Raw genomic sequence first — 12,436 nt, forward strand, 5'->3', positions numbered from 1 at the left:
GAGCTGGGACCCCATTTGGGCATGGGCGGGAGGTGACTTTGGTTTCCAATACCAGTTAGGGGAGAGCTGAAAGAGCCATACTCAGATAGACTCCCAGCTTGGACGGATGGTGGCCATTGCATGGTCCCCTTTGAGGATCAGGGCTGGGGGCAGCAGGCACCAGGGACTGATGGAGGAAAGTTCTTGCCCTTACACTGTATATCATCAAACACAAGACCCCATTTTGCCCACCCTGAGCCCTCCTCCCCATCATGGTTCCCAGGCTCCCCACCCTTTTCTCCATGTACTGGAGCCAGTTCTACCTCAGCAGTGAGCTAGACTCCGGCCTGCACAGACTAGCTACAAACAGGCAGAGGGGCCTGCTCTACAGGGGCACCTCCACCCCTAGCCCTAAGGCTGTGGGGCTCAGCCCAGAAAAAGGGTCTCTGGCACCCTTGGCACCTTCGCTGTGGTCCTGGCTTGGCCGCCTTAAGTGGAGCGAGCAGCCTGCTGCAGGTTGCGGGGTTACTGGTCGCGAGGGCCATTGCTGCTCCAAGGTCACTTCACGCTGTGGGGGCCTTGCTGGCTCCCACCATCGCTGCCAGGGTCAGCACTGTGCTCTTCACCAGAGCATGTTTTAATGGGCCCCATTAGCATAGTAACTGCTGCCCATTCCTGCAGACAACGCTGCCCTGTCCTCGGCTCGGGAGTGACGGAGCCGGCCCTGCGCGCCCCAATAGTGACTGCTGCCCGTTCCTGCAGATAACGCTGCCCTGACCTTGGCTCGGGAGCGACGGAGCCGGCCCTCTGCGCCCCAACATGCTAATCAGTTTTGAATGTCAGCATCCCACCTCCCCAACCCCTGGGAAAACCCAGCAAGGTCACCGCTTGGCTGGCAGCCCTCTAGCCTCTGCTGGTGCCCGCCCTGAAAACCAACAGTAACGCAACAGGCCACACTTATCCAAGCACGTCACAGGACTGACTCACTCCAGTGTCGCACCCAGGAATCGGAGTCCCACTTCCAGGCTCTAACTAGGAAGATGAATGACCACTGCTGCCCTCACCTGGGCCAACTAAGCACGGCTCTTGCCTGCAGGTGAACTAAAAAGCCCTCTGATAGAAATAACAAGCAGAGATACAAGAAACCGAACAACTGCTGGGAGTGCAGCAGCGGCCAGGAAAGCGAGCCTGAGACACGGCCCCTGGGTCGTCTGTCTCCGCTCCCCAACCATCTCTGACTTATCACTGCTAACTTCTCCTCCTGTCGGCCGAGCAAGAGCAACATGGTTACAGGAGTGTGAGCCCTGCTGGCTCTTGCATCTTTGGCGAATCACAGCTAAGGTGCCAGCTGCACAGACCACACCCAGCTCTTGGGACAACTTCAGAGAGACAGTCTGAACAGCGAGGGTAACTAACCAGTGGAACAGGCTGCCGAGGGACATGGGGGATTCTCTGTCCCCTGGAGTTCGGGAATCAGGATTTGATGTCTTTCTGTAAGTGAGATGCTCTAGCTCAGCCAGAACTCTGGGCAGGATGCAGGAATCACAGGAGAGGTTTCTCTTGGCCTGTGCTGTGCAGGATGTCAGACTAGATGGTCACCACGGTCCCTTCTAGCCTTGAATCCATGGACCTGTGAGCAGAACTGGCCGGGAAAGGATTTTTTCCTTCTGAAATTTCCGACACAAACAAAAATGTTTTCTTTTTTTTTTTTGCAAGTTTTTCTTTGAAATTTTCTTGTGTGTGTGTGTGTGGGGGGAGTTTTGATTCGCCCCTCCTCCCCCTGATTTTTCATCAAAAGAATGCACGTTTTTCATTCCCATTCCCATTTGGTTGAAAAAGCCACTTCCAATCGAAAGAACATTTTGACAGAAACTGTCTGACCAGCTCCACCAATGAGGCGTCAGACAAACCTGGAAAGCCCCCCTCCGATCAAGGGCACAGGCCAGGCACTCTGGGGTTTGTTTTAGCCTCTGCGGTGAGGCTCTCACTAAAGCCAACACAGGCACATGACTGATGCAGCAGGACAATGACACAGGCAGCTCCAGGGCTAGCCGCAGCAAGGACCAGCAGCCTTGTCGTGTTCGGTCTGTCTGGAACAGCCGCCATCTACATTTAGCCCGGAGGAGCCCTGAGTCCCGTCCCAGGCATGCTGCGGGGAGCTGTAATAGCTTCTCTGAGCTGCTAGAATAGGGGACTTGCTGCTGGCACCATGGCAGCGAGAAACTGTCAGCTCCTAGTTCAAAGACCTCCCTGGGGATTCTTCATCCCAGGCACAAGGTACTCCCACCAGGGAGATACAGCTGCTGCTATCAGTCTGCAATTTGCCTGCACAGAACTGCACTCCGCTAAAGGGCGCCAGGCTCCAGGCTGGACTGTGAGAGGCTGGGCAAGGCTGCGGAGAGTGGCACAGCGAGACAGACCTGACACCGCAGTGGGTTCCCCTGGACTGGGAGGAAAATGCAAACTCTCCCTCCCTGAGGGACGCTTACCCCGCCCCACCCCAGGAATGCAGGGAAATGAGACAGGGTCGGGCTGTGGTGCAAGCACACCCAGGCACAAGGAGATCCCGCTGGACACACCACACCAGAGATGAGGGGTCTGCCTCATTCCTATGCTAATCTCATTGGATGCCACTGCTTCCCAAGATGAAATGGCCCTTCTCCAGCTGTGGATTGTGTCACCAGGCAGCCTAGATGACCCTGGGGTGTCTCCATGGCTCACTGCACAGGAGACTGCAGCAAGAGTCCTGTTTGGCTTGCAAAGTTTCCCACTGTAGATCAGTCCCAAAAGGGAAAAGGAGGAAGTACCCACCAGAGCCCCCATTCCCTACTGCAGAGCCTGGCACACAAAGGCCTGTCTCAAAGCACAGCGAAGTCACGGTCAGTCTTAATGGGCGCTAGACAGACAGCTGATCTGTAACTATGGAAAACCTTTGCTGGGCAGCTGAGATCAGCTGTGCTGAGATGGAGACTGTAGCAAATTCCCTTCTTTGCACCTGATGTAGACATTTGGGGAACATATGAACCCCCCAACTCACTTCACAGAGAGCCCCAAACAGCCATCGGATGGGAAGAGCACCTTGGCTGGGTTTGAGGTTCCACACTCCTGAGCTGCTGTTTATTTGACTGGTTTGGAAGAGGGGGATTAATCTGGCTGAGAGCCCTGAACTAGCTTATCCACAGAGTCACAGCCAGCACGCTGCTACACAAGAGAAGCAACAATCGCCAATCACCGCTGTGAGGTGCGTGGATTTAAATGGAGCACTTTGCAGTGCCCAGAGATGCTTAAGTTGCCTGTTAACTTTCACTGAGCACATGGGGAATGGCAGGAGGCCCTCTCCACTGCTTCCATCTGGGGAGGAGACATAGCTGTTCCCTTTCCTGAGGCAGTGGATGCCTCCTGCCAGAGCGACCTGGCTCTGATGCTTTGCAGATGGAGGCTCCATCCAGGGAGGATGAGCTCAAAGGCTCAGGAAAAGAGAGTTTGCTTTGACACTGCAGCCTGCCAGCAGCTCTCTCTCTCTCTCGGGTCCGTCTGCTTGTTTATCCGCTTTGCTGCTGGCCAACAGTTGCAAGTGCTCCGGAGCGATACCAATGTACTGCTCTTCTGCCCAGCCGGAGGTGGGAGCCTCGCTAGCGAGGGAGGCTCACCCATAATCAAATGGCTCCAAAAAGCAGCCGCAGCGCCTCTGAAGGGCCAGAGTCCGACTCCCACAGTCAGCTGACGACTGTTCCATGGAGGGACAGAACGGGGGGAGTGGGAAGAAACCACTTGCTCGGACTGTGATGCACCATCAAAAGAACAACCCTACAGGCTGTCAGAGGGACATGCACTCCCCAGTCAGACTATGCCTCTTTCCCACTGTCGCTGCTCACTCCCCACTGTCTGCAGAGTCCTCTCTCCTCCTGACCCCACTCGTTCTCACTTGGTGGCCCTGGTTTCCCCAGCTGCCCGCTGTGACAAGCGACATGGCTGCCTTTGCTAGCAAATGAAACCCAGTAAGTGCCGTGTGGCGCGTGCGAGAAATGGGCCTCCCAGCCATCGAACTCAGGGTGGGTACCAAAGCCAGGCCAGGCCAGCTGTGCTGGCAGCTCTGACGGGTGAGGAGGCCTGCGTGACACGAGCGTGGTGGGTTTCAGTTCAGCAAATGCCCACACCACTAAAAGCACCATGGCTTTGTCCCCAGGTTGTCAGTCTTGGCCAGGGAGTGAGTGGGCTCCAGGGACTGAACTCTGCTCCCCTCCCAGGAGTCACGCCTCCAGGGCAGCGTGACGAGGCACTGCCCAGCACCTGCCCTGTGGATAAACAGAGGGCGCTGGTCTCCAGGGACGTCAGTCTGGCACCTTTACATTTGCATGAGTTTTGTTTCAACACTGCTCTTGGTTGTGAACTTTAGAATTAACTCTCCGTGGTACACAGCACCTAGCCATGGGGAATGTCACCAGTGTGTGAGTACACCAGGGGTGCACCCGCAGCACTGGGGTCAGGGTTTGTTAGAGAACTGCTGCTGAAGGGTCACACCAAATGGATCTGTAGAGGCTACAAACTAGCCCCTCTCACTTCCTCTTTGTTAATTTCAGGTGCTGACTGGTGCAGAGCTATAAACAAAATATCATTAGAGGGCAGAGTCCTTTCCACATCAGTCTCGGCCAGCTGAATTTGCAGCGGGCGAGTGTTAGACCCAAAATCCATACACCAACCAAACACAATCACAAGGGGAAAAAAATAGCCACCACAAAGGCCCTTAGAATCCATGTCACTGTACCGTGTCTTTCTGGAGATGCAACAAACACACCCGGGCCCTCGTGCCTGGCAGGATGAAGGCACTAAAAGTCCTCCCAAGCCTCGTATGCCATTACCATGAATTTCTCTCTTCAAGTTGCCACTAAGAGAATTTCCATGGGGAAGTCACGGAGCATCACTGAGCTCGTTGCAAACTGCTGAGAGGATGAAGCTTGGCAAAGAATCCATGCAAAACTTTCTCTCCGTTTCCTAGGATGCAGGGCACTCACACCAGAATCGTTCCACAGAACGCTCACGACACCTGTGTCCTGCGTGCACATCCACCAGGCGACGGGCGGGGGGGTGTTTGGGAAGGAGCCCGGTTCGGGGTCACCTGGTCTCCATAGGTAGGGCTAGCTCAACATGTTGCTGCCAGGCTTGCAGTCACAGGCACGGGGGTCTCAGCCCTCCTGGTACAGGAGGAAATGCAGGTATGATGTTACCTGCTCTGGATCTGCATAGCATGGAGAGCGAGCTGCTTAGTGCTGAGAACCAAAGAGCTCTGGGTTGCTATAGCCGGTAGCTGCTGGCCTCAAGGAGCTCTCCATGCTCAGCCTGTCACGCTAGTTACCGGCGTCTCCAAGGATGCACAGCCAGCCTGAGCTCTGCTCTGTATGCAGCCACAGGGAGCGGAGTTCTCCAGCCAGGGGGTCCCTGGTGCCCCTCTGGTGAGCCGGCAGTGCCCAGCAGCAGGAGGGCAGCGGGATGAGAGAAGGGATGGTTTATAACTGTGACAAGGCCGGATCCCACCAGATCCCACCTCAGATCATTGGGAAGAATGCACAGGGCTGAAGGGAGCTGCCCGCTCAGGGACCGTCTACAAAGTCACCAGCTCAGAAACAAATCAGTCAGCGGGTGATGCCGCCTCGCTGCCCGGAGTGATGCTGGCCGGAGCTGGCGTCATGGCTGCAGAGCAGATGCAGCACTAGACTAGCCGGTGCACTCAGATGGGCAGCGCTGCTGGCCAGAGAGCCTGGCTTCTGAGCTTGTTGTTACTGTGCTAGGCAGGAGCTCAGACTAGACGGCCTAGTGCCCCTTCTGGCCTTAGAACCATTCATTATTTGGGTTGCTGTAGCACCTAGGAGCCCGGTCATGAGCCAGGACCCCACACCCAGAACAAAGACGGCCCCTGCAGGGCCTGCAGCTCACCTGTGGATGCCTGGTGAGTGGTGAACATGGATCCACCTGGAACAAAAAGGGACACAATGATGAAACCGCAAACGAATGAATCTTCTGCAGAGAGGTGGGTCCCTAGTGAACCTATGTAAAAATGAGCCATACCAGTAGACGTGCAGGGGAGACGGGCTTCACCATGCAGAGTCCCCCCACCAGATGCCTGTTCAGGGCCCCATGTGAAGTGAGTTTGTTGGCTCTCAATCCCATTGTGAGTGGCCAGGCATCCACATCAGAAAAATCACCACCACAATTAGCCCCAGAGTGGCAACCTGTGCCCAGAGGCCAGGTCTGCATGGGCCACAGCCCGCGACGAGATGGCTCCGATGGGTCACCGCGGACGCGCAGGAGGTCAATATACAGAGGTGGTGATTCGGCACCCTCCACCAGCACCACACTCACCCGGAACGAACCGAGCAGGGAGGACTGAGAGGAGAATGTCATGGGGGAAGAATGAGGGCCTGCACTAAGCTCTGCAAGTCTCACGTTGCTGGGGTCTCCTTCAGCTGCTTCCAAAACACTCTGGACAAGACACCCAGCTCCCTCCCCACTGGCGACCAGAGCCCCGGAGGAGCCTGCAGGTCTGCGTGCAGCTTTGGAAAAGGCTAGGAGCCCACCAGAACACAATGCTGCCTGAGGCTGCACTGGCTCTGTGACCCTCCTGCAGCCAGTGTGGGCAGTTCCTGGCTCTGTTTGCTGCCAGGGACCAGGAGGAGGGAGCAGGGACCCTGAGGACTGGTGTGGAAGGGCAAGATGTCTGCCTGTTCCATGAGGGGACACATCCCCCTGGCTCCCCAAAGGTTGACGTAGAGAAACCCCTGCAATGGGCACCCTCCCTGGCTCCGACCTCCTCTCAGCAACTCACTCGGCCGGCCACTGGGTGCCAACGCTGGGCTGCAAGGACATGCCAGGAAGGGCCTGGCTGCAGCGCTCCGCTCAAGTCTGGGCTGGTGCTGCGGGTTTCATCGCTGACTTAGAGGCAATTCATCTGGATTTAGATGGGACCCCAGCCATGGCACCATGAGTCCCTAGTGGCCGTATGGCAGTGCCCAAAGTGGGGGTGAGCCCACCTGACCTTACTCCCCCAGTAATGCTAGCCAGCAAGCCCCTGGAGTGGCCAGGCAGGACCTTCCAGTGCTGAGAATCAAACACTGGACCAGATGCAGCCCCATACGCATGACACAAGAGTCAAGCTTAGATGCCAGTGCTAATGCCCATCTCCCCCTCTGGCCTCAGAGGAAGCCCTGCCCACAGACCAGCCCCCACCAGGGTGAGAGCCCTGCCAGCTGGGTTCCTAATCAGCGAGGAGAGGGAGGGAGTTTGTCGGAGCTAGGGAATAAAACCACATTTCAGACAACCTGGACGGGTCATCTCAGCACAAAAATCCCCATGCCCCTGCTGGCCAGGGCTGCGTTCAGACATGCTGGACCTAGCGTGGCTCTGAGGCCAGTGTGGAGAGGGGCCCAGCTTCGCCTTGCAAAGTGGGATGTATTACCCCCCTCACACACACACGCTTCAGCGTTCGGCAGGGCCATCAATCTGCTTGCACAGCGCTTGCTGGCCTGCGTCTGGGTGTGGCACCCATGTTTGGAGCCGCCCATTGCTGTAGCTCGGCAAAGCACATCCGGGTCAGGAGAGTCACTGCGCACTGCTCCAGCCCCCCAACACAGCAGGGCCTGTGGGACCGTCTCCACGCCCTTCCTCTGGGCACCGAGCACAGTCCGCCGTCCCCCCGCCCCTAGCCCCGTCGGACTATATTACCATACATGGTATAGCAGTGGCAGTAGCTGGGCTGGGCTGCGAGAGCTGCTCACTTCGGGGGAAAGGAGACAGAGAGGCTCTGTGCAGTGCTGATACACACAGCTGGAACACAGCTGCCGCTGCTGGCCTGGAATAACGCAGACAAGAAAGGAGCCCTTTCCGAGCAGCAATTCAATTCCCTGGGTGACAGATGCAGAGAGATGCTGGTGTTGAGTGGCTCAGCCCTGACAAAGCCTTCCCCTGACTCAGGAGACTGAACCTCTGTCGAGCCAGAGCCGTGGTTACACCCCTTCCTTCCCACGACTGCCACGGCCTTGGAGAGACGTCTCCCCAGGGCTCCTTCTCCTGGCATTGCTGTTGCCCCTCTGGCCAGAACGGCATCAGGGCTGCCCATGGTGGATCTGGGTCCTATTCTCCCTAAGTCTCATATTCCTCTCCTCTCTGCTCCCTCCCTGCCTCCTCCATCAAGGAGCAGTGTGCTCACTGGCAGGGCCATGGTGCTGCTTTGTACCCAGGAGCACAGTATCCGGAGGGCTGAGCTGGGCACCAAGCCACAGCTCCCCAGATACAGGAGCATAAAGTGGCTTGCGTGGCTTGAGAGTCAATGATAACCTCACAGCCTCTTGCTGTCCCCGGCTTGCCACGGAGACGCTCCCTGGCCTGGTAACTGCATTCCCACCAGTCACCAGAATAGCATTCACGCAATGCATGCCCAGAAGGGCCAGCAAAGAGGCCTGTGCCCCTCCCCTGGCACTGCGGGGCACAAGCCATGTGCTTTCTGCCTAGCTCAGGTTGGAAGCGCTGACCCACCATGAGCATCCCTTTGATGTCACGTTGGTGTGACCAGTCACCACAGTTGGTCAGACGCCGAGATACACTCCCAGCCAGAAATGCCCCATCAGCACCCCCGTCAGACCTCCCACACCTAGAGCGGAGGGGTGTGCATTGCTAGAGAAAGTCGGGGGTACTCTTCTTCTCAGCAGAGGGAAGGGAACATTTGAATAGTCTCTACCCGCAATAAATAGCTCCCAGTTGGAGGCACGCACACTCATCAGCCAAAATAGCTCCATGACTTAGCATGAGTCCCACTGAGGCTGGAGGCTTGTGACGTTCTATGGCTCCTACCAAGGTCACCAGACACCCTCAGGAAACGTCGTGGCATCTGCCACGAATGCCCACGTGAAACGTCTGTCGGTTCTTTAGCAGGATGGAAGGTGCTGGTGGCTCAGCCGTAAGTGGCAGAGCTGGGGGTGAAGGAGGGTGAAGTTATATCCCCTGAGAGCCATTTCATTTCTCCCTCTCTTTCACAGTTGGCTTCTGGGGGATTGCCCCTAAGCAGGAAATCATTCAGCCACCATAGGGAACTGATGAAACCTGCTCATTGAAATCCACCTGATAGGGGTTTGGTGTCAGGACACAAAGCCACCTGTCCAAGGCTCACTCGAGGCCTAACCCAAAGGGCTACCTTTGGGATCCACTAAATGCTGGCAGCCGTGGTGGATCCTTGCAACTCCCAACATGCAGCCTGCTGGGGTTTGCTGTCCCAGCTCCAGTTTGGGCCTCAAAGAGGGGAAAGGGATGCAGAGCAGTTACTGGAACCAAGAGACCAAACAAAACAAAGCCAGGGGGCAAAGAAAATAAGGCCAGGATCATCTCGGGTGGAACCTCACGATGTCAGTTACCCCAAGGTTAAGTTTGGCCCAGCGTATGTGTGTGTTTTAAAGCCAGAGGTCTCTCAGAGCAAGCACCTCCGTGGCTGCCCTAGCAGCTGGTGTCTCCTGGATACCAGACGAGGGGTCTGAGAAACAAGAGAGCGGATTTCAAACGAAGACAGACCAGGCAAATACCAGGACAAAACGAAGGGAAGGCGGCGAGTGCAGTGTACATAATGTAAGTAACCACCACCACAGAATAACTCCTCAGCCAAAGCACTGAGCTCTTCTTCAAGGGGAACATATCGCTCAATCTGCATAATTTAGTTTGGGTAGAAACACTTCCCAGCCCTGCATGGATGTCAGCTCTTACGAGAGCCAGTGAGCGGGATGCTCTCCTCCTGCACGGCCCCATCACCCTGCCCCTCACTCCCCCTAGATTCATCCTTTCCAAACAGAATTAGCTACATGCCATCACCTGGGCCTTCCTCAGCTATTTCGTGACCCAGCTGACCTCAGTGGGGACAGCTCCTTCCACTCACAAATCTCTCTCTTAGCTAAAAAAAGAAAACAACACCAGCCCTTAAAACGTCTGAGCCCTGTCCTGTGAGGTGCTGAGCTCTCTCATCTCCCAATGCAGCACAGAGGGGACAGGGACGGTCGGTATCAGGGAGCATTTTCAGAGTTTGTTTGCTGGCCATTGAGTCTCAGTCTTTAAGAATTTCATTTGTTAAGGCCCAATTCCACAAAGGATTGTGTGGAATCCCCCTGCAGCCAGCAGGACTCAGCCCAGGAAAGAGGGACGATCTGCTGGGATCCCACCACCTGTTCAGGGCCTTGGCTGGTCAGCGCCTCAGAGCAGGGACCTCAGGCGGATGTGAAAGGGCAGCAGAGTCAGCCTCCTGGTTTATCTCGGTGCTGTAAAAGCCCAGTGCGCACTGACGGAGTGATAGCCATTCTTCATAACAACCCACATCCCATCATGATCCGTCTCTTCCCTGCACAAAGACTGGGCCATTTTGTAATAAACACATTCTATCCAAACAGGCTTTGGTTTAATTTCCCTTCCCTGTAGCTCCCACTGCTGCTGTTCCCAGGCTCCGGGTTCATTACTTTCGACTGTGCAGCAAAACATGGGGATCAGTTGGTGCAGCATGCCCAGGCCGTTATCGTTATATGATGAGACACCTTCATTTCACGCAATTATTGGGTTAAAAAGACCACCAAGCCAGCCCAGCAGCTGATGATCCAGCAATGTGTGGCTTTGTTTTCTGTATGGGTGGTAAGTAAACAAAATACTTTAAAAATATCAAATACTGTTCTGAGAGTATCATGGAAACTATCAAACTCAAACTGCACAGTGTGCATCGTGCAAAATACACAACAGAGCACAACACACCATTTATTTTTATGAGTCAAAAGTCGAGCTGAATGAATCGTGTTAATTGAATCTGATGTTCTATTAATAATGCCATTGTTTGTAGAATAAATTATTCATCAGGTACATTTTTTGCATGATTTGACTCCCTCTGTCGATGGATCATGCTCACTGAAAAACACAGCCCGTCAATGATTTATTACGCATTGAATATATCATCTGACAAATACTACGGCTGAGACATACCCCAGAACCAGTGGGCCCAGTTCTCCACTTGGTCACGTCAGGGTTACACCAGCCTGACTCCACGGAAGTCCGTGCAGCCTGATTCTCATTTACACTGAGCCCACTCCACACCCTCTGGCACCAAAGCAGCCCGAGTACAAACAGACCTCAGGCGCTGGGGAGCTCACTGAGGCAGCAACTGCAGACTCGGACCCAGGCACCGCTGTGATATCAGGTGTCACTAACCCTATTACAGCCTGTCATCACACCGCTTGTCAGCCAAGCCCTGCCCACCCTCACAGCCCAAACGGTCCTGGGGTGCTCACTGCGCAGGACACAGCAGGGACATGGGGAATGGGTTTTAACCAGCCGCTCCTTTGAGAGTCACATTACATCCTCGACTCCCGTCGGGGGATGGCCCTGCACAGTCACTCATACCCCACTGAGCCTCTGCCAATTCTTGGCGGGCGCCCACCACAGAGGGAGCCAATCACCACGCTAGGAGGTTCTCTGGGCGCCTCCAGCCACATCCCGCCCCCTTTAAGACCTCAACCCCCGCCCCCCAGCACTGCCATACAACACATTGCAAGGGGTCCCCCGGGTAGCATCCCAACCCCTGGTTTGCCTCTGCCCCCAGGGGCCTAGCACAATGCCCCCGTTATGTAAGAAGGAGCCCTCAGGAGGCCCGCCATGGTACCTTTTAGGGCCTAAATCAGCTCGTTCCCGCACTGGGCACCTGCCAACATTTGCAACGACGACTCTCCCACAGGGCCAGACTGTGCCCTCCAGGAGGGGGAGAATCCCAGCCCGCCTGTTGCCCAGAACCCAACCCCTAGGATGTGCTGCAAGGAAGACAATAAAACCTGACCTGCCTCACCAATCCGGGGGTATGGGGAAAATTCCTTCCCAGCCCCAAAGTGGTGACTCCACCTAGATAATGGGCTGACTGCTGGAATCCAGCAAAAGGGACGTGGCCCTGAGCACAGGGCTCCTAACATGGCTCCAAATCTTGTGCCAAATCCTGCAAGGGCTCCCGCCCACCCAGAAATCCTATGTGAGCTGGAAATCTCATGGGATTTGGCCCATGCTGTCCTTTTTGCCCTCCTCCATTACCAGAGCCCCCAAACTCACCCTTGCTAGGCTCAAAGCCCCCCATAGACTTCAATGCAACTGCCTGCATGACACAGGTAGGCAGGATATGTACCCTTGCTTGTATATATGTATTTTGCTTTTTATGGAGGAAAATCATTCAGTCATGAATCTGTCATTATCTCATTTTGCTCTGGGCAAGCTACAAACAACAGTATCTAACAAGTAGAATTATCCCTCTAAATTCTCCTATGCTGGCATCTCATTAATGACCTAAAAATTGCTACAAGATAACACTTTCCATTTCACCAGCCTGTTAGCTCCACACTTGCAAAGTGACCAGCTTGTCTCATAAGGAACATTGTGCTACAACTTCCCACCCCGCCCTGCCTCTACT

At 55.2% G+C, this 12,436-nt stretch overlaps 1 protein-coding gene across 1 annotated transcript in view; it reads right to left on the reverse strand.

Moving 5' to 3' along the window:
• Window positions 1-12,436, reverse strand: part of FXYD6 (FXYD domain containing ion transport regulator 6) — a 52,300-nt gene that overhangs the window by 25,047 nt on the left and 14,817 nt on the right. The window contains exon 2 of the mRNA XM_073320611.1: window positions 5,911-5,946. Coding sequence (XP_073176712.1) covers window positions 5,911-5,938 — 28 coding nt within the window. The 5' untranslated portion in view covers window positions 5,939-5,946. The remainder of the gene's footprint in view (window positions 1-5,910; window positions 5,947-12,436) is intronic.

This window comes from Lepidochelys kempii, chromosome 22 (assembly GCF_965140285.1).
Source record: "Lepidochelys kempii isolate rLepKem1 chromosome 22, rLepKem1.hap1, whole genome shotgun sequence".
NCBI lineage: Eukaryota > Metazoa > Chordata > Testudines > Cheloniidae > Lepidochelys > Lepidochelys kempii.